The 21,288-nt window shown below is 46.1% G+C and overlaps 1 protein-coding gene across 3 annotated transcripts in view; it reads left to right on the forward strand.

Moving 5' to 3' along the window:
- ALG9 (ALG9 alpha-1,2-mannosyltransferase) overlaps positions 1-21,288 on the forward strand; it is a 66,076-nt gene that overhangs the window by 14,293 nt on the left and 30,495 nt on the right. Inside the window, exons 7-13 of one of the 3 annotated variants that reach the window (XM_084782080.1) lie at positions 1,466-1,553; positions 1,701-1,806; positions 9,875-9,997; positions 12,915-13,069; positions 15,220-15,349; positions 16,168-16,315; positions 18,757-18,886. In XM_084782080.1, coding sequence (XP_084638206.1) covers positions 1,466-1,553; positions 1,701-1,806; positions 9,875-9,997; positions 12,915-13,069; positions 15,220-15,349; positions 16,168-16,315; positions 18,757-18,886 — 880 coding nt within the window. Of the gene's footprint in view, positions 1-1,465; positions 1,554-1,700; positions 1,807-9,874; positions 9,998-12,893; positions 13,070-15,219; positions 15,350-16,167; positions 16,316-18,756; positions 18,887-21,288 lie in introns of all 3 variants that reach the window. The other 2 variants (XM_084782081.1, XM_084782082.1) reach the window with 2 other exon arrangements.

Consider the following 21,288-nt stretch of genomic DNA (forward strand, 5'->3'; position numbering starts at 1 on the left):
TGTCTTTCTCTCTTAAAAAAATTTTTTTTATGCTCAAGGAGTGCATATATGTCTGTGCATCACATGTACGCAGTGGTCCTGGAGGCCAGGAAAAGGCATGAGATTCCCTGGAACTGAGCTGCCACGTGGGTCCTCTGGAAGAGCAGCCCACGCTCTTAACCACTGCACCCTCCCTTCTCCTTTCTTGCTTCAGCATCTTCCCCTTAGTTTAATTGTGCCTCTACTTCCTTCTGTACTGTTTCCACTTTTTTTTTTTAACATTTATATATGTTTATGAGTGCTCTATTTGCATTTGTGCTTGCATGACAGAAGAGGACATCACATCCCACTATAGATGGTTGTGAGCCCCCCTGTGACTGCTGGGAATTGAACTCAGGACTTCTGGAAGAGCAGACAGTACTCTTAACTGCGGAGCCAAATGATTCATGTTGCCCTTGCAGAGAACTCGGGTTTGGTCCCCAGTATCCATGTCGGGCGGCTCACAGTTGCCTATAACTACAGTTCCAGGGGATCTGACACCCTCTTCTGGACTTTGCAGGCACTGGCACTCACATACACAAATACATATTATACACATAATTAAAAAATAAATCTTAAAACATAGTCTAGTTGTTGTTAAGGTTATTTAAATATAGGATTCCATATTTTAAAAAGTACCTAAAGGGTATAGCTCAGTGGTAGAATGTTAGCCTAGTGGGTATAAGAGCTCAGCACAGCAATAAACAAAGCAGATTTAATGAGGTAAAAGGAGCTGTTGGAGATTGGGGGGGATGATGGCATGCAAGCGTGAGGACTCAAGTTCAATCCCCAGTACCCCCTTATAAGGCAGGTGCGTGGTGCTTCTGTAGTCCTGGTGTTGGGGGAGATGGTGAATTTCTGAGCGCTGGCCAGCTAGCCTGGCTGACTTGATGAGCTCCAGGCTCTGTGGCTGACCCTGTCTCAGAAAAGGAAGGGGAGAGCAGCTGAGAGTTGGCTCAGCAGGTAAGGACACTTGCTGTGCACATCTGGAGATCTGAGCTTGATCCTTGGACTCCACATAAATGTGGAAAGGACAGAACTGACTCTTCAAAGTTATTTTCTGACCTCGACATATGCCACGGCATGTGTGCCTGCAGACTCCCTGCCCACACGTAAGTGAAAGAGGTCAGTATTTATATGTGTGGTAGGTATAGGATAAGAGTGTACATTATAATGAATTTATCTTACATGTCCAAAACATGTAGACCAGTGTCAAGTTGGTCTAGCAGCTTAGTGTTTGTGTTTCTTGTTCATCTGTGGCATGTGTAACTCTGATGGTCTTAGGAAAGGTTTGCTTGCTTTTGAGAAGACAGCTTGTCACACACCAGCTCCCTTTCTTCTCTGCCACTGGGAGAAGCCGTTTGTTCTCAGCTCAGTGAAGGTGTGTGCTCCGTCCAGAGTATTTAGTGCTGCACGTCAGGCCTGCCTTTGCTTCTCTGTTGAACAGTTTACCCATCGCCTTTGACTCGCTGGCCATGAAACACAGGTGGAAGAGTTTCTTTCGCTGGTCGCTGGTGGCCCTGATTCTTTTCCTGGTGAGTTTTCTTTTTCTTGTTTTGCCCTCCTGTTCTCAGCAGCTTCTGATGTGTGGGGGAGCAAACAGGAGCTCCTTTCAGTTTTATTCCCAAGTTTTTCCATGAGCATTTTGAAAACTGCATCTGCTGTTTTTCCTTCTGCCTTAGGTGCCCGTGGTGGCCATTGACAGCTACTATTACGGGAAGTTGGTGATTGCGCCGCTCAACATTGTCTTGTATAATGTCTTCACTTCTCATGGACCTGATCTTTACGGTAAGGCTTTACAAAAATTGGGCAAAACGTAGAAAACAGCTCAATTTACCTGAGTTCCATAATTTTAATTTTTTTTTTCATTTCATCAAATACCCCCCACCCTCTCTCTTCCTCTCCCTCCTTCCCTCCTTCCCTCTTTCTGGGCGTCAGGTGGAGTTCAGGTTGGCCTCGAACTCCTGATCTTCCTCCTGCATTCTGAGTACTGTGGGGACAACAGCATGCACTGGCCAAATGCAGCCTTTTGTGCTGTGTGCTTTTCTACTTGTCTGAGCGTTTATCTCAAATACAGTGGTAGCATCGCATTGGCTGCTGCGTCTCCATGGCTGGGAGTCAGCACGGACCCTCTGTGCTGCTGAGCGCTATCCCTAGATCCAGACTTAGAGAGCTTTGAGGCGTGCTGATTATGCATGGGGTCATTTTGTAGCCCAAACTGGCCTCAAACTTGTAGCAATCTTCCTGCCTCAGTCTCCCATGTGGTAGGTTTACAGGATTGAACTTCCACACCTGCTTATTTTTTTAATCATAGACTACCTTTGAGCTGGTTGCAGTGGCTCATGCCTGTAGTCCAGCACTGGGGAGTTGAGGCAGGAAGAGCAGCAGGTCAAGGCTAGCTACATGGCAAGTTTGAGGCCACCTTGGGCTACACGAGACCCCATCTTAGGAAACAACAATAAAAAGCCAGACTTCTTTCTATTACCAGAAAAATAAATGTAACAACAAAAAGAAAATAAAAACATAATCCCATCGTCTTCATGTAGCCTAACTCACTTTTAGGAGTATACTCCTACATGTGTTTTCTATGTATGCACATTTGGCGTTAGTTTTTCTTCAGGGAAGAAAGTTTGGGAAATCGACAAAGTGAGCGAATGAGACTTGAGTTAGCAAGACAGTGAGTAGATTGGTGAGAAAAACCAGTTTAAGATGAAGAGAAACTGGACGCCTGCAATTTCTCTGGGGTGCAGGCTCCAGGTACCTGGCTCCTCCATCTCTTTTTTTGTTTGTTTGTTTTTTGTTTTTCGAGACAGGGTTCCTCTGTGTAGCCTTGGCTTTCCTGGACACAGAGATCCTCCTGCCTCTGCCTCCCGAGTGCTGGGATTCTAGGCGTGCACCACTGCACCTGGCATGGTACCTCCCTCTCTTACCCACCCCGGCCTCGTTTTATTTGACCTCTAAGGGCATCTTTAGGGAAGTTAAAGGCTTTCTAGATCAGTCCAGATAGTAAGTACCACATGAGCCAATTTCCCCCTGGAAATTAGTGTAGTTCCTTTTTCTTCCATCTTCTAGGTCTCTCCAGAGCATTCTTTGTATTCTCCTGGCTTTGTTAGGAATCAGGTTGGCATTACCTCTGTATGTCAGGTAAGTTTCTATGTCTAGTGTTTGCTTGGCGACATGGCCAGCTGAGCCAGAAGCTTGCTTTGGGAGCCTCTAGATGTCTCCCTTCAGCCAGAGAAAGTCTGCATGTCTTAAACTATTTATAAGAGTTCACTGGACTCTAGTCAGTCCAGGCTGCATGGTGAAAATCGATATACATGTACTAAATGTGAAATATATTCATTCTTTATAGGTGAATGCGTTAATTTGTGTTAATTTTGAAAAACTGGCTTCTCCATTTTCATAAATGGTCATTATATATGGGTTCCTTATAAAACTTTTTGAGAAAATATGCAACTGGTGTGTTTTTTGGTAGCCCTTTTGATAGCTCTAGAAATAGTCAGGCTCATAGGAAAAGTAGAGAACTCGATGTTCTGAGTGTAGTAGGCGCTTTCTTGTCAAGGACCTTGTGGTAGGTTGGGGACACAGTAGGTTGTGTCCAGTCTTTCCTTGGACATTTGCATCTGCTGTTCATTCCTCCTAGAGTCCTAAGGCTAAACCTGCTTTAATTTTACTCAATTTAACTTTGCTGTTTTGGCTGTAGAGTGCTAGTTAGGCTCTCAGTGGTGGCTCTGCAGGGATTGTCTCACCAGCCGTGGAAGCCGTTGTGTGGTCTTGGAGGGAGCTGGCCTTAAGGACTCCTTGATAGAAGTATCCAGAAGCACAGATTCTACTCTGACCAGAACTGATCAGTACTTGAGTTTTGTTTTGTTTTTGAGACAGGGTTTCTCTGTGTAGCCCTAGCTGCCCTGGAACTCACTCTGTAGACCAGAGGCCTCAAACTGGTCATCCTCCTGCCTCCACAACTGCTGACAGTTTTTTTAAAAAGTCTTCTTTCCATTCTCTTAGAGTGTTGTTAACTCCTTGCTTCCGCATGCCTCTTGCAGAGATAATCCTCCTATCTTAGCTTGAAGTGGGAACTCCTTTACATCATATGTTTGTAGTGACAGGCTGTTGGGAGGGACAGTGATGTCTAGAGCACTGGTCGGGACCCTCATTACTGTGGCTTAGAGCTGCTGTGATTGGACCCGACAGAGTGCTGACGTGGGATTTTCCTCGATACCAGATAAGAATAACACATGAAGATTACCTCGGAATACTTGCTGGCTGTCCGTTGGTTCAGTATCGGGAACCAGCTTCTGTGGGTTGGAAGTCGTCAGAGAGGCAGGGTGCCTCTTGCTGTGGGAACTGCAGCTCTTTCGTGTTAAGGTTTGACACTAGTTTGCATTCTTGCTGTTTGAAGTGCCTCATTAGCTACGGTGGGCGCTCAGTTGACCTGAAAATCAAGCTTACTGTGGTGATAGCTTTTTGCCCATGTTTTTATGGTTGTTCTTCATGTATAAGAACACAGCAAGCCTGTTTATCCTTTTTGGGTCCATGAGTAGTCTTCAGTTCAAGAAACACGGAATAAATTACCACTGAGCTCCTGGCTCTCATGTCACAAAGCTTGCTGCTTCATAAGGCTGCCAACATTGTATAATATAGTAGATGGTCTGCTGTGTGGGAAGGCAGGTCACAGGGACAAGTCCCTCTGCTGCAGTCAGGATCAGTGTGAGTCTGGAGCGGAGCCTGCCTTGTGGATGCTGGGGTGGCGCCACACCGGGGCTCACACGTGTGCTGCTCTGCTGCTCTGGAGGAAAGGTTACGATCGGCTTGTTTGTTTGTTTTAGATGCCAGGGTAGATGGCACATACTGGACTCTACTGCTGACCTATGTTCCCAGCCTAAAGCCTAGGTTATAACCAATGTTCTTAAAGCAGAGGTTGAATTTTACATTTAAACGTTTCAGCTGTCAGGTGACTTCAGTCTCTGTTAGATTGTAAACATGGAAATAGATAGACTCTTTATTGTTTTGGGTATCAGAGGGGTGCTTTATAGTTTGTTGGCTTAAATAGTTTTTAAACATTTTTAATTTTACTTTGTGTGTGTGGGTGTTTTGCTTGCATGTACATCTGTGACCATGTAAATGCCTGGTCCCCTTCTAGGCCAGAAGTGGGTGGCAGATCCCATGGAGCTGGAGAAACAGACCATTGTAAGCAGCCCGATGTGGGTGCTGGGAATTAAACCCTGGTCCTCTGGAAGAGCAGCAAGTGCTCTTAGCCACTGCGCCATCTCTCCAGCTCTAAGTAGCATATATTTCAGACCTGAGTTAGCTCCTTTCTTTTAAAGCCAATGGAAGGAAATCCCCTGCCCCCCCCCCCCCCCGCAAGGTGTGAATGTGATGCCTTAGGCTTGGTGAGTTAGCTATGACCTGGCAGAAATTTCATATGCATTGTCGTCTTCTTGTTAGAAAAATTCTAGCTACGCGTTGTTTATCTTTATTTTCCTGATGAGGAAACTGAAATTGAGATAGTATAAAGTATGCTAATGGTTAAGAAAGTAGCAGAAATGGGGTGAGGTTTTGACTCCCATAAGCTTGTGCTTTTTTCTCCATTGAAAGTATTCTTTATAAAACTCTGGGATTTGGTCGTCGAGGCTACAGAATAAGCTTGTAAAAAGGAGGATGGAGGTGGGCGGAGAGAAAGCTCGGCATTTGCTGCTCTTGAAGGGGGCCCAGGTTTGATTCCCACATGGCGGCTCACAATTGGAAGTCTAGTTCTAGGCGACGTGCTCCCTTCTGGTGGCCTCCACAGGCACCATGCACGCACATGTGCACAGAGCTACATGCAGAGGAAGCACTCATACACATGAAATAATAAAATAAGGTAAATCCGAAATCTGAGAGCTTGCAAGACTCAACTCAAAGAGCGGCTGAGAAGTTGCCCTTTTGAACTTCTGTGTCTGTTGGCTGCAAGATGGTCAGGAGCCCTGGCCGGTTTGGATGATGGAGTGACACACACACTGACAGCTGCCGCATGGGAGTATTCTGTCAAGTCCCCCTTGAGAAAGGAAGAATTTGGTTTAAAAAAAAAAGAAAAGAAAAAGGAATGAGACCTTGGCATTTAGGAAATATAGAGTAGTGTAGACTAAAACTACAAAGTCTTAGACCAAACATCTGTATGGGCTCAGAGGTCAGAATGTAATATTTAGCACAGTAGCAAAGAAAGAGTTGGTCTTGGCCCTGACTTTCGCCTGTGGTAGGATTTCCGGTTCTCAGGTGTTGCTCTCTGGCGAGTGGATGCTCACGAGGAGGATCACGTGTGTAAGAGGAGCATCCGAAAAGAGAGCAGTGGGTTTTCTCCAGACTGGAGCTTTGCCACGTGGGCCAGGATCCTGTGGACTGTCCACGTGGTTCAGCACCATTCTTCCTGTTGCCGGAGGGGAGGTTTCAGAGGTGAAGGGGAGCGAGTTCCTTTGTTTGAAGTCCCACCAGTTTCCATTCTTAAGCTGAAGGGTGAAGCTTAGAGTTGACTGGCAGGCAATGTTGTTCCGGAGCCTCTGCTCCTGGTTACCTTGGCGTCTTAGTGCTGATGTGACATTTGTAAGACCCCACAGTTGTATAGAATTATAGGTCTTAGCTGGGTGTGGTGGCGCATGCCTTTAATCTCAGCACGGAGGAGGCAGAGGCAGGCGGATCTCTGAGTTTGAGGCCAGCCTGGTCTATAAAGTGAGTCCAGGACAGCCAGGGCTGTTATACAAATAAACTCTGTCTCGAAAAACCAAAATAAACAAACAAAACAAAACAACAACAATAACAATAATAAGATTAAAGGGGACCTTAAAAGTTAAAAAAATATTACAGGCCTCTAAAAAAAAGGTTTCCCCATCCTTCAGCCTATGGATCAATGAACATCATTTCTTCATTCAGCCTCTTTGAAGCTTCCCTTAGCTCATGTGCATGAAGGAAATGCTGCACTTTCCCTGAGAGTACTCTTGTGTTCCCGCACTGCTCAGCTTGTCAACCTGAAGCATGTTGTTCTTGCATTGTCACCTTGCAGTGCCGCCTTCTGCGTGTCAGCACAGTGCCACCGAGATAGAAGCTGACACTCTGCCTTGGCATGTGTGCCGTCAGGACTGGAGGACACCAAGTAGCAAAATTCATTTGTGTGCCTTTTTGCCTTTTTTTTTTTTTTTTGGTCGCTTGACCTTTCTTCTGTCTTGGCTGTTCCCCAGTGTTTGCTTCATCCTTCAGGGAAGTCTGCCTGTTAGGAAATGTCCATGGACTAGCTGAGGACTTGTTTCATGAGCTCACCATGATAACACAGGAAGAGGGTATCGTCATCTGTGGTAGAGACAGTTGCTTTGAAAAAAGGGTGCTCACCAAGAAAGCATCCATACAGCAAGTATCAGGGAGAAGACAGCCTCTCTCCCTGATGGTTAGCCTCCATCATGGCTGCAGAGATAAGAGCCCCATTTTCTCTGCCTATTCTCTTTTCTCCACGGGCCCAGAATTTTCAACTTTTGTTAAATACAGTGAAACCAGGCCTGGTGGTGCACACCTGTAATCCCAGCACTCGGGAGGCAGAGGCAGGCTGATTGTTGAGTTTGAGGCCAGTCCAGGACAGCCAGGGCTACACAGAGAAATCCTGTCTCACAAAAACAAAAGAACAAGCAACAACAACAAAAAAAAAAAAAAAAAAAAAAAAAAAAAAAGAAAAGAAAAAAAAAGAAAAAAGAAAAGAAAAAGAAAAACAACAGTGAGCCCAGGGTTGCCTGTTCCATGCTGCTGGGGAGAGTGGCTGATAAGGTTTACCCCTCAGGAACCTGGGAAGCTGGATATTACAGGATTCAGTTTAGAAAATAGGCATTACTATTCAAAACCCAGAGAAGACATTTACTGTCTTGAAAATACAACCATCCAGAGGTTTTATATAACCCAGGATTAATGGGGACAAAATGAACGATTAAAGATGTCCTGAGTGAACTACTTGGCACAGGACGTCTGATTGTAACCGCTTAGTTGTCTTTTTGAGCCTTCCCTAGAGGAGGCACCCCGTTGGACAGGGACCTGTGCTGGGCGAGCCCTCTTCCCTCGTACTCTTCTAAGTGTCTCAAGCATTCTGGTCTTAGTTTCTGACCTTATCTCACCGTGCAAGCTACAAAATGTCAGGTTCTTCTGACTGCTCCTCTGCCTCCTGATCATCCTTTTGAGCAATGCTGATTTCAGGAAATTGCTATGGTGCAAGGCAGATGTCGTAACACGCGTTGATTAAGCCCACATGTGTTGCCATTCTCTGCCTGATTGAAGTAATCATACAGCGGGAAAAGCAGATCAGAAAACAGCCAAGTGTGCGGGGAGGGAGGGGCATGTCCTGTCACTCAGGTTTAAGGATTTTAGGTTACAGAATTAAAACAGTGAATGAGACTGTGTTTCAGCCGTTTTGCTTCACTTGGAATCCTTTGAGTTTGGGGAAGGACCTGGGTCTTTGATGAGACTCCGTAGGGGCAGGGTGATGCTGGGGAGGCTGGAGAGATGGCTACCCTTGCACTTTTGGTTTCTGGTACCATGTCAGGCAGCTTGCAGCCACGGGTGCCTACGGTTCTAGGGCAGCGGTTCTCAACCTTCCTAGCGCTGCAACCCTTTGGTTCTTTATGTTGTGGTGACCCCCAACCACAAAGTTACTGTTATTGCTTTTTATTTTGGGTTTCTCTTGTAGTCTTGGCTGTCCTTGACTTACTTTGTAGACCAGGCTGGCCTCGAACTCACAGAGATCCACCAGCCTCTGCCCCCAGAGTTCTGGGATTACAGGTGTGCACCACCACACCTGGCTTCACAAAATTATTTTTATTGCTACTTCATAACTAATTCTGCTACTGTTATGAATCGTAATGTAAATATCTGATATTCAGGATATCTGATGTGTGACCTTGTGAAAGGGTCATTCAGCACCCAGGTTGAGAACCACTGCTCTAGGGATCTGATTCCCTCTTATGGGCACCTGTACACACATGCGCCTGCACAAACACACACAAAACACTGTACTAAGCCATTGACTTTTATTAAATATGTACACAGTCATGTATGTGTGTGTGTGTGTAATGTATCTGGCTCTACTGAGGATTGAACTAAGGGCTTTGTGCATGCTAGGCAAGTACCCTACCTCTCAACTGTATTGCCTCTTATGAAACACATGGTACTCTCTTTGTGTGACTATAAAATAGGAGTTGAACTTTTCAAGGAGCTGCATATCTTCAAGCGAGTGTATCTGTTGGCTTTGATCATTTGGTTTGCAGAATGTTGAAACCAGAGTTAAATTGCAATGATCCTATGATGTTTTTAGCTTCATGTGGCTCTGCTCTTAAGCTACTGATATTAGAGAAAGTGTTTGTCCCATGTGGGTATGGCGTTGGAGAGTATGTACAGTCAATGTCTGTTTGAGTTGTTGGTGCTGTTGTAACAATGCTTGAGAATGGGCAATGAAGAAGAGAAACGTGTTTCTCCTTCTGGAGCCTGGGAGTCCAATATGAAAGCTCTTGCAGGTCTGGGCCCTGCTGAGGGCTGGGCCTGGGCTTGTGCAGTGGCACTGTGTTACCACAGTGGAGAGGAATTCTGCATCCTCTGTGAGAAGGAGGAGATGGACTCGGGTTCCTGTTGTTGGGAATAAAGCGAAATAATTAAGACCCAGTGATTCTCGTCCATGGCATCTTAACCAATCTGTTTCTTCCTCTTCCACTCATGTGTGTGGCTGATCCCTGCAGAAAGTGTCAGCCTGTAGATTTTCATTCAGCTGGTACTGTACTGCTGACGTTAAAGACCAAGGGTCAGATACCTTATGGTGCGGAAGGCATCACTAATGATTTCCTGCTTGTTCCCTCAGGTACAGAACCATGGTATTTTTATTTGATCAATGGATTTCTGAACTTCAATGTTGCCTTTGCGTTGGCTCTTCTGGTCTTGCCGCTGACTTTTCTTATGGAGTACCTGCTGCAGAGATTCCACGGTGAGTGGCGTAAATGTGCTAGCTTTGGGGGAGGAGAAAGCAAGTAGCAGGTTAAATAGTGAGAAATTGTGCTTATTTGGGGCTCCATTTTCTCTATAGAAATGGTTGAATAACTTGAGATTTCAGTCTGTATTTATAGATTATTCAAACCCATGTTACGGGTTCATTAATTGTTTAAATTAAATGAGATGGAGCTTTGTATCCTCTTAGGCGGTGGCTCTCAACCCGCCGGTTGCGACCCCTTTGGAGGTCACATATCTGATATCCTGCATATTAGATACTTACATTACAATTTCCAGCAGGAGCCAAGTGACGTCTATGAAGTAGCAATAGAATTCTATGGTGGGGGCGGGGGTCACCACAGCACTCAGAATTGTATTAACGGTCACAGCGTTAGGGAGGTTGAGAAGCACTGTCTTAAGGGATGGAGTTCAGTGTGACTCTTTGGTCACCAGGGAAGCAGAGACATTTGGAAAAGGTTCAGAGAGCAGCCTGTTTGAACCCTCATCCCCCTTGTAGAGCCGTGCACAGTGATCTGCGCTGCAGGCAAGCATGCTGAAGCTGGGGTGAGACAGCAGCTGTGTACTTAGCAGAGAGCGATGCTCCTGGTGCCTTCTGCTGTGTGCTAGTCATGTTGCTTGCTCAGCTGCTGTTTTCGCAAGTGGTGGAGAGATGGATCTGACAGAAATTCATGAGACTGGGAAAGATTTAGCTGGCGACATCGCAGGTGGACTTGCACGGCCGAGGTTGATCTTTTCCTTCTCATCCACTCTGCTTTTCTCGCTACTGTTTACAAAGCGTGCACTGTCTAGACAGTGAGGGAATCTTCATTTAAAAAGACTTAGAAAATGATTTGTGGGGTGAGGAGAAGAGAGGGTGAGGGGAGAGGAGGTGGGAGAGCCAGGTGTAGGGCACATATAGAGGCAGTTCTGTTTCCATTGTGGGGTCTGGGGCTTGAACTCAGGTTGTCAAGTTTCTATGGGAATGTTTACTTCTGAGGATCAGACAGCGGGGAGGGCTCTTTCCTGTCATGCTGTAGACATAATGAACAGCAGGGGGTGCTCTCTGTCCACCTTTCGCCAGCATTTTGTATGCGCTTCTTGTTGTCATTAATGCCAACCCAGTTACTCTCAGTACTCTTGTCCTAACGCCAGGAATTCCCCTGTGGCTGCCTGGGTCTCCGTGTCCACTACCTACTTTCCTCCCTCCCTCCCTCCCTCCCTCCCTTCCTCCCTCCCTCCCTTCCTCCCTCCCTCCCTTCCTCCCTCCCTCCCTTCCTCCCTCCCTCCCTTCCTCCCTCCCTTCCTCCCTCCCTCCCTTCCTCCCTCCCTTCCTCCCTCCCTCCCTTCCTTCCTCCCTCCCTTCCTCCCTCCCTTCCTCCCTCCCTTCCTCCCTCTCTCCCTTCCTTCTTTCCTTCCCTCTTTCCTTCCTTCCCTCCTTCCTTCCTTCCCTCCTTCCTTCCTTCCTTCCTTCCAGATTCCTCAAGTACATGTTGGTTCCAACTTTGTGATTCAGAGTAGATGCACATTATAGAGAAGGAGAAGAGAATGTGACCAGGAAACTTCCTTTTAGAGTACTTTTATGTTTGCTCTGCAGCACTGTCACTGAGCATGGTAATGCTCCTGTAATCCTGGCACTCCAGAGAATGAGGCATTTGAAGCCAGTATGGACAACAAACAAAATGTAGCAGACTGGATTGGGGCTTGGTGAAAACGGTTCAAGAATTGAACTCCCCGCCCCCTTATCCATGCCTGTTGACTCTATCTTCCTTCCTTCCTTCCTTCCTTTCATTCTTTTTTTCTTTCTTCTTTCTTCCTTTTGCTATTTTATTCCACACCCCACTTCTGGGGCCCACTTGCAGGCCTCCTTTTTGGGCTATTTTATTTGGATTCTTAACCTCCACCTCCCTTCTCCCTTATTCTGCCCTAATCTTTAACACCACAGCATCAGGTAGGAGAGACAGCTTAGTGGGGAGAAGGAGGCGTTGAGACCTTTTTACCACTTCTACTGACGAGGGGCATTGAGTTCCTTGGGGCAAGTCCAACCTTCATCTTGTCAGGATAGCTCCAGCTTCTTCTTGTCTCTCTATCAATGTCTTAGCAAACAAGCCACAGCAGCAGCAGGAGTGGAACCAGCAGGAGGAACAGCCAGGTCCCCTCTCTTAGGGCTCTGGTCTTTTTCTACCCTCTCTAGAGTCCCCAGAATTAAACTGCCCTCCCAGAGCACTCAGGAGGCAAACAGTCTGCCACTGTGGACAAGTTGAAGCAGCCCCATATCCCACATCTGGGATTAAAGAAAATTATGTTTACATATTTTTGTTTGTTTGGTTTTTGGTTTTTTGAGACAGGGTTTCTCTGAGTAGCCTTGACTGTCCTGGACTCCTTTTGTAGACCAGGCTGGCCTCGAACTCACATTGATCTGCCTGCCTCTGCCTCCTGAGTGCTGGGGTTACAGGTGTGCACCACTGCACCCTGCTTCATAACTGGGTTTTTAAAAACACTAAAATTCTTACTATGCATGCCCATTTGAACAAACCTATTGGTGTGTGGATAAAAGGATTGCTTAAAAAGTGGATTTGGCTAATTTGAGGAGTCTTTAGTACTACTGGCAGGGCACATTACAAAGAACGTGCTTTTTATCTTTACCCAACTAGAATTTATTAAGCTCTGGTATCCATTAACTGTACTTCCCTCGGGTTTTGACCCAACCTAGCGTAGCATACCTCCCTTTAAGGAACTCAAGGGGTGTGTTTCCTTCTGCTTGGTGTCTCCATAGTGTTAGAATGGGAGTAAATTCCTAAGCTGAAATAGTTTATGGGCTGTCCTAGGACATAGTATCAAATGTAAATTTAAAAAATTGAAACTAAATATATTCTTTTCTTCTCATGTGATGACAGGGAATGTTTTCTGTCTTGCAGTTCAGAATTTAGGACACCCATATTGGCTTACCTTGGCGCCAATGTATATTTGGTTTGTAATTTTCTTTATCCAGCCTCATAAAGAGGAGCGATTTCTCTTCCCAGTGTATCCACTTATATGTCTCTGTGGTGCTGTTGCTCTTTCTGCACTTCAGGTGAGTTTCAGGGAAGTGTTTGTCTGCCCTGTTTTGTTTCACTTACTACCCAATTGCTCATAAAACTTTAAGTGCAGGTGAACGTCTGTGAGTTACAAGCCAGCCTCAGTGCCTGGCCAGCCAGGGCTATTCACTGAGACCTTGTCTCAACCAATAGCAACAACAGCAGAGTGTACCTCTAACCATAACAAAAACCTGATACAGAACAGCTTCTGACAGCTTTGTGTATTGATGAGGATGCATTTCACTCTCTTTGCCGATCTTCATGATAATGTTTGTCTCCTGTCAATAGGATCCATTTACTAAAACATTTTAACTTACCACATGGGCTACTGCATATGGTGGCACTAGGTCAGACTACACAAAATGTATGTTTTTTAACTATTAGATCGGAGTCAAGTATGACCAGGGTTGTGGACTGTATGAGACAATTAGCAGTATAGGACAGTTTGTAATCCTGACTTAAAGCTGGTCCAGGCCAGTTCTCTGGCAGTTAATCTTATATTTGTTCGATTATCTCTGTGTTTGTGACTTCAACAGTTTCAACAGTTTGGAGCACTCTTTTGTTCTTGCTAGCATTTGCAGTTGTCAGGGAGAGAAAAATAAGATAGGTGTTTGTTTGTTTGTTAACAGATTTAATAAGTGATAATTTATAAACAATGATGTCAGGTTTTCCAGGTGTTTAATATAAAAACCTTTTGTTGATTCTTTGTGAGTTTCACGTCATGCATTCTAGTCCCACTCATCTTCCCCATCCCCTTGTGCTACCTCCCCCTCCAAAACACACACACACATACACACACACACACACAAACACACACACACACACACACACACACAGCCCCCCTCCACCACCACCACCAAAAACAAAAACAAAGCATAGAAAAATGTTTTGTTGTGGAAGCTGTAGTATGTTGGTGTGTCATGTTCACTTGCAGATGTTTATTGCAATGAGTCATTGGTCTGGTTCAGGGTCTCTGGCTTCTTTGACTCCTCAGTACTGGATCCTCACTGGGACTTCTGCTTATTCTGTTACTGTCCTGCGTCATGGAGATCCTGCGGCTTTGGGCTAGCAGGACTGGCCCCTTCATGCATCCCAACCATTAGCAGATAATACAGATTTTGGTGTGGGCCAACTCAGAGAGCCCTGGCTTTGGGCCTGGGTGGTAGCTAACCTGGTCAGCCCTCTGGCTCTCCCTTCTCTGCACCACCAGGGTGAGCTCTCCAGCACTGCTCTGACTAGGCCCAATGCTGTCATCAGCAGGAGGCAGGGTCAGCTCTTCTGCTCTCAGGCCCTCAGGGCCTGGCTCACCCACATCCACACCCCCAGAGCCAGCTCCACTGTGCTGCCCAGTCAAATTTGGGGTCCACTTTCTCAAGTGTTGCAGCCTGCAAGGGGCTGGCTCACCTGCACTCCCTCTGTCAGGTCCAGCTTTATTGTGCTGCTCAGGCAAGGCACAGGGCCTGTTCTCCTGAGTGCTGCAGCTTTCGAAGGGCAGGACCAGCTCACTTGCTGCCATGACCCCAAGGCCACCTCTCCTGACTACTGGAAGTGGTGAGGGACAAGGTGGGGGAGGGCATCACCCCCACATCCACACTACCTCATGCAGAGGAGTGACAGAGCCAGCTCTCCTGTGCTCTTGTCCTCAAGGCTGGCTCACCTGTACCCCTACCCCAGAGCCTTTCTTGAAAAACCAAAAAAAAAAAAAAAAAAAAAAAAAAGAACTTTATGCACTAGCAAAAACATGCACATAATTTTCCTTTGATATTGGAGTTTCTTCTTGGCAAGTTGGTCAGCTGGGCTGACTTGTGACAGTGCTAGAGGAGCTGACTTTGATCTTTGAATTTAGGATGGGTACCATACCAAGTATTTGCAAATGCTCAGACCCTTCTCACACCCCTACGTCTGCTTCTATCTCCTCAGTGTTTCTGTATGGCGTGTGGCTGTGTATATTGTTCCTGTATGGCGTGTGGCTGTGTATAATGTTTTGTATGGTGTGTGGCTGTATATATTGTTTCTGTATGGTGTGTGACTGTGTATATTGTTTCTGTATGGTATGTGGCTGTATATTATTTCTGTATGGGGCATGACTTTATTGTTTTTGTATGGTGTGTATCTTTTTTATCAATATGGTTGCCTTTCCTTCTAGAAATGTTACCACTTTGTGTTTCAACGATATCGCCTGGAGCATTACACCGTGACTTCCAGCTGGCTGGCGTTGGGAACCGTCTTCCTGTTTGGGCTCTTGTCATTTTCTCGCTCTGTGGCTCTGTTCAGAGGTAGATGTGCTGGGCGTGACCTGACCAGTGTCACACTCGCAAAGAAGTTCACCTTAGGCTTTACTTGTGGCGTGTAGTTGGCTTATGCTGGGAAAAGGCCGTTCCCAAAGCGAAGGGGTGTGGCCTTGACAGTGATTGGCATGTGACCTCCACGCCACAGCATCAGAGAGGAGATTGCTGTTTCTTTTCATGTCACCGCATGTTTTTCCCTCCAATAACATTGATTGCCTCCTTGAAAATTGTGTGTGTGTATAGATATTTTGTCTGAATGTGCAGGTAGCACATGCCTCGCTGATGCCTGTGCAGGCCAGAGGAGGGCATTGGATCCCCTGGAGGTGGAGTTACAGACAGTGTGGGCTGCCGTGTAGGTGCTGGGAATTGAACCTGGGACCTCTAAAAGAGCAGCCAGTGCTTTTTACTGCTGAGCCATCTCTCTAGTCTCTTTTCCCTCTTTTTAAACAGCTGCTGCTAATGTAATGAAGCCTAAATATGTTACGAAAAATTGCAGCTGAGTTCTCATGGTTACATAGTTTTCTAATAATCATTATTGGAGTCATAGTAAAATATGCCCAAAGAATAGAAAATGTAGAGGCTAAAACAGTATGGAAAGAACAAGAAAGCGTTACATTTGGCAAAATAAAGCCTCCACTGTGGTGGTTGTTCCACCTAGAGCGACGGCTGTGCTGGGAGAGCAGGCTTCACTGAGCTGCCATGAGCCCTCACACTCTTTAAGGTTCATGTACAGTGTAGTGGGGAAGTAACACAAGTTAAAAGTTAGACCCTGATCCTCGGCTTTTATGAACTCTTCTCCTTTTTAGGATATCATGGGCCCCTTGATTTGTACCCAGAATTTTACCGAATTGCCACAGACCCAACCATCCACACTGTCCCGGAAGGCCGGCCTGTGAACGTTTGTGTGGGAAAAGAGTGGCATCGGTTTCCTAGCAGCTTCCTTCTGCCTGACAAGTAAGTTGTCCTTTAGCTCACCGCGCGCGCGTGTGTGTGTGTGTGTGTGTGTGTGTGTGTGTGTGTGTACAAAACAGTCAGATGTGGCCATAGAGTGTCCTCCTTTACATTCTCTGCCTGTTCCTTTGAGACACATGAGTCTTCCTGAGCTTGGAGCTTGTTCCCAGCCCCCAAGGCTGGAAATCAGCAAGCGGGATCCTCCTGCCTCTGACTGCTTCAGTGCTTGGGTTACAGTGTGCATGGGTTGGGGGTGCCTGGTGTGTTCACGTGGGTGCGGGCGTCTGAGCTCCAGCCTCATGGCTTCAGAGCTAGCGCTCTTGCCCACTGAGCCATCATCCCTCCAGTCCTTAAATCTCAGCACTTCGTGTATTTAGTTCTGAAGATTTACTCATTCTTATTTTTTACATGCATGAGTGTTTTGCTTGCCATGTACGTATGTGTACCACATACATGCCTGTGCCCAAGGAGGCCAGAATCGAGCATCAGATCCTTTGAAACTATTGTTGAAGATAGTCCCTGTTAATGCTGGGAACTGAGCTCCGGTTCCCTGCAGGAACAGCAGGTGCTTTTAACTTCTGAGCCTTCTCTTCAGTGCATTTCCCAGCAATTTACATCAGAAAGTAGCAATTCGGTGGCAAGATTGTGTTAGGGTTTGTTTGTTTTGGAGGGTTAAAATTTTTTTTTCTTAAGCCGGGCAGTATTGGCGCATGCCTTTAATCCCAGCACTTGGAAGGCAGAGGCAGGTGGATTGCTGTGGGTTCAAGGCCAGCCTGGTCTACAGAGTGAGTCCAGGACAGCAAAGGTTACACAGAGAACCCTTGTCTCAAAAACCAAAAAAAAAAAAAAAAATTTTTCCCCCCTTTGGAGGGTGTGCGTGCATGTGCGTGCGTGCGTGCGTGTGTGCGTGCGTGCGTGTGTGTGTGTGTTTGGGGCACATGTGCAATGTTTAAGAATGTGTTGACGCCCGAGGTCAGCTTTGAGTGTCCTTCCTAAGGTATGTCTCCCCTGGTTTTTGAGACAGGGTCTCTCATGACCCAAGACTTGCCAGTTAGGCTAGGCTGGCTGGCTAGGTCTGGGCTTTGCACTTCTAGTCACAGACATCTAAGAACTTCTGAAGGTTATTTGTGTATGCTTCTGCTAGTAAGCTGTGTGTGTATGTGTGTGTACATGCTATGTGTGTACGCACACTCTCACATGTTCATGTGTAGAGGCCAGAAGTTGATGACATGTATCATCTTTTATTGCTTTTTACCTTTTTTGTTGTTTTGTTTTGTTTTGTTGGGGTTCTTTGTTTTTTTGTTTGTTTGTTTTGTTGTTTTTTTTTGTTTTTTGGAGACAAGGTATCACTATGTAGCCTTGGCTGGCCTTGAACTTGCTACACAGATCAGGCTGGTTTCTGCTCACAGAGCTCCACCTACCTCTGCCTCCGAGTCCTGGGATTAAAGCTATGCACCACATGCCCAGCTCCATCTTAATTTTTGAGACAGGGTCTTTTTCCATGATGGACCTGGAGTTCAGGGTTTCAACCAGCAAGCTGTCCCGAATCCTCGTGTGCCGCCTCTCTGCCGTGCTGGGTTACTGGTGTAACTGCCACACCCAGCTTTTATTCAGGTGAGGGAGAGCCAGACTCAGCTCTTCATTCTTGCGCAGCAAGCGCTGTCCCCAGCCCCTCTGGAGTGTACACATTTGTCGTTCTGCAGTTGATACTAAGCCACTTCTAACAGTGGAATAGAGACCCTGGCAGGAAGGCTGGATCTAGAAAGAAGTATTTTCCATTCAACCGTAAATATCCACAGTGGAGCACAGGCAGCAGGGAGAGCCGTGATTAAGATGCATCAGCGTTAGATGTGACAGTGTACAACCCTGGACTCCTGTGCTTTTCCTGTTTGCTTAAGATGAGTAATGTTGCTGATTGCAGCAACTCCTCACTTAGTAAAATAGTAAATTTTTTTAGCATATGATGATTTTTATATCAGTCATTAGGGATTAAGGTGAAACTTCTATTTTAAACGTAGATCTTGACCTTTGCCGTCTATATTTGAGATAATTTCATAGCTGAAAAGCCTTCTGAGGATAATTTAGGTGAAAGCAGTCCCCTGGTGTGTGTTAGTGCGCGCTGTTCTCTCCTGTGCACCTGAGGTGGCTTTAGTGTGACTCATGCTCCTGCTTGTGTGGCAGTCAGTGGCATTCTGATGCTCTTCTCCTTGTTCTGTGCTTGGCCATCTGCTTGGAGCTGAGCCTTGACTAAAGGGTATATTTCTTGATGGCTTCAGACTGACTTCTGACCTCTGCTCCCTGACTGAGGTTTTAGCAGAAATCATGTTTTCTTCAAGTGAAATGTTTTCCTCGTGACTTGGGGTGAAGGGTTGCCTGTTTCAAGTGTATTTAGCAATATGACCGCCTTGTGCTTTTTTCATTCTTGTCATTTGTGTCTCTGACAGTTGGCAACTTCAGTTCATTGCATCAGAGTTCAGAGGTCAGCTACCAAAGCCTTTTGCAGAGGGACCACTGGCCACTCGGATTGTCCCTGCTCACGTGAATGACCAGAACCTGGAGGAACCTTCCAGATACGTAAGGCCTGCCATCTTGTCCTGCTCTCTAGGACTGTTCCCTGGGGGTTTTGACCAGGCGAGCTTCTCAGAAAGTGATTTCTCGAGTGAGAGATGGAATAATGCGTGTGTGGAAGGAGGGCGTGGTATCATTTCTTCCTGAGTTACTCTTCTAATGACTTACAAAGTGTTAAAGGGGCTGGAGATTTTCGTACGAGTCTTGAGCTGCCTCTCTGGGGACACTGAAGCTCACGTCAGCCCTCGGTCTATTGAAATAGGAGGTGGTGAAGTTCCAAGTGACCAGCTTACCTTTGACCTTGCTTTCGCTCTGTTGTGCTGTTAGCACAGGAACATTCAGAAAGGCTGTTTCCATAGTGAGTCCCATGGAGCAATCTCAGTCAGGGCCATGCTCTTCTACCTACTTGCCCTCACACACTCCAGAGTCATGTGACCTTTATTCGGCTCTTTTGGAAGATAATACTTTTGACATTTGATAACTGCTGGAATTTCTGATGTCAAAAAAGGTGGGAGCCGGCCTGCGAGATGGCTCAGTGGTAAAGGCACGTGCTGTCCTCTGAGTTCCCATCATTGTGCCTGTGCGTGTGCGTACCCCCTTGACATGCACGTAAATGTGTGTGTGTGTGTGTATTAAAAATTTTAAAGTAATAGTAATAAAGAACATTTTCTTCCTAGCTCATAGATAGTAAAAGACCATGTGGTAAAATGGTTGGAAAGTGATCCTTTTGGCAGCCTATTAAGTAGGTTAGCTTAGGTTAGTAGCTTAGCTGTCAGTATGCTTAATTTAGGTTCTCTTGTGCCACATACTCAGAGCATAGTGAGAGTCTTTGTTGTCTTTTGAAGCAGACCTGTAGCCACACTAGGCCTTGTGCCTCCCATTTCAGGGTGCTTAGACTTCCGTGAGGCCTTCCGGTCATGGGAGTGAGAGAGGATTCCCAATGCTGGGAATCAAAATTAAGGTCTGCACTTGTCCGGCTGAGCTGCACTTCCAGACACCTAGCACAGGGCCTGGTATTGAGGCTTCTCTACAAATGATCTTAATCTGACAAGGATCCCTTACAGAAATCTGCAGTCTGCTCAGATCTCTCTCCTTCCTTACTGTTACTGTTCCTATTCCCCGACCTAGTTTTCCTTTTCCTTTTTCTTTCTTTCTTTTCTTTTTTCTTTTGGTTTTTCGAGACACGGTTTCTCTGTGTAGCCTTGGCTGTCCTGGACTTGCTTTGTAGACCAGGCTGGCCTCGAACTCACAGTGATCCACCTGCCTCTGCCTCCTGAGTGCTGGGATTAAAGGCGTGCGCCACCACCACCCAGCCCAACCTAGGTTTTCTTTCAGCTTGTCCGTGCTCACTCTTCCCTTTACCGTGTCTTTTTTTGCTTGTGTTGGTGGCCGTGCCTGGAATCTAGTCTCCCACCTCGTGCTATCAGAGTGCTCTTCAACTGTGAAGTGAACACCTACACCTACCTGGGTTTCACAGAGTTTCTGTAAGGGCATCAAGTATTTGTCTGTACAGTAACTTAGTTATTAGCCTTTCTCTTATTCTCTCTGCGTGTTTCTGATTGGTTTGTATGTTTTTCCTCATGAGGTGCCTGAGTACTGTGAGGGAGGTGACCACACTGAGTCCCTTCTGTGTTCACCACAGCACCCAGGATAAGGTTGTAAATGGAGCAGCTCAGCTGATGCTAGTATTCTAGTAATTATAGTTAGTATCACTTTGCCTGTTTGTGCCTGTCTCTGTCTGTCTGTCGTCTCTGTCTCTGTCTCTGTCTGTCTCTCTCATTTAAAAAAAAAAAAGATGCATTTATTTATTATGTAAACAGTGCTCTGCCTGCATGTTCACCTGCAGGCCAGAAGAGGCATCAGATCACATTATAGATGTTGTGAGCCAGCATGTGATTCTGGGAATTGAACTCGGTACCTCTGGAGGAGAAGTCAGTGTTCTTATCTCTGAGCCATCTCTCCATCCCCTCTCTTTCTCATTTTTGAGACACAGTTTCTCTATTACGTCACTCTTGTTGTCTTGAGACTTTCTTTGTAGGCCAGATAAGCCTCAAACTCAGAGATCTACCTGCCTTTTTAGTGCTGGGTTAAAGGTGTGTGCCACCATGCCTGCCTGGCCTTTTGCCCGTTCTTTATCTGGGATATCCCCAGTGGATTTCTGAAACTCTGGACATGATGTGTATATATATATACTTTTACATATATCTGTGATAAAGTTTAATTTGCACACTAGGCACATTAAGAATTCAACAATAACTTGGCATGGTGGTGCACACCTTTAATCCCAGCCCTCAGGAGGCAGAGACAGACAGATCTGAGTTTGAGGCCAGCCTGGTCTACAGAATGAGTTCTTGGACAGCCACAGCTACATAGTGAGATCCTGTCTCAAAAACCATCCCCACGAAAAA

Source organism: Acomys minous (genome assembly GCF_964271855.1).
Source record: "Acomys minous genome assembly, chromosome: 5".
Taxonomy (NCBI): domain Eukaryota; kingdom Metazoa; phylum Chordata; class Mammalia; order Rodentia; family Muridae; genus Acomys; species Acomys minous.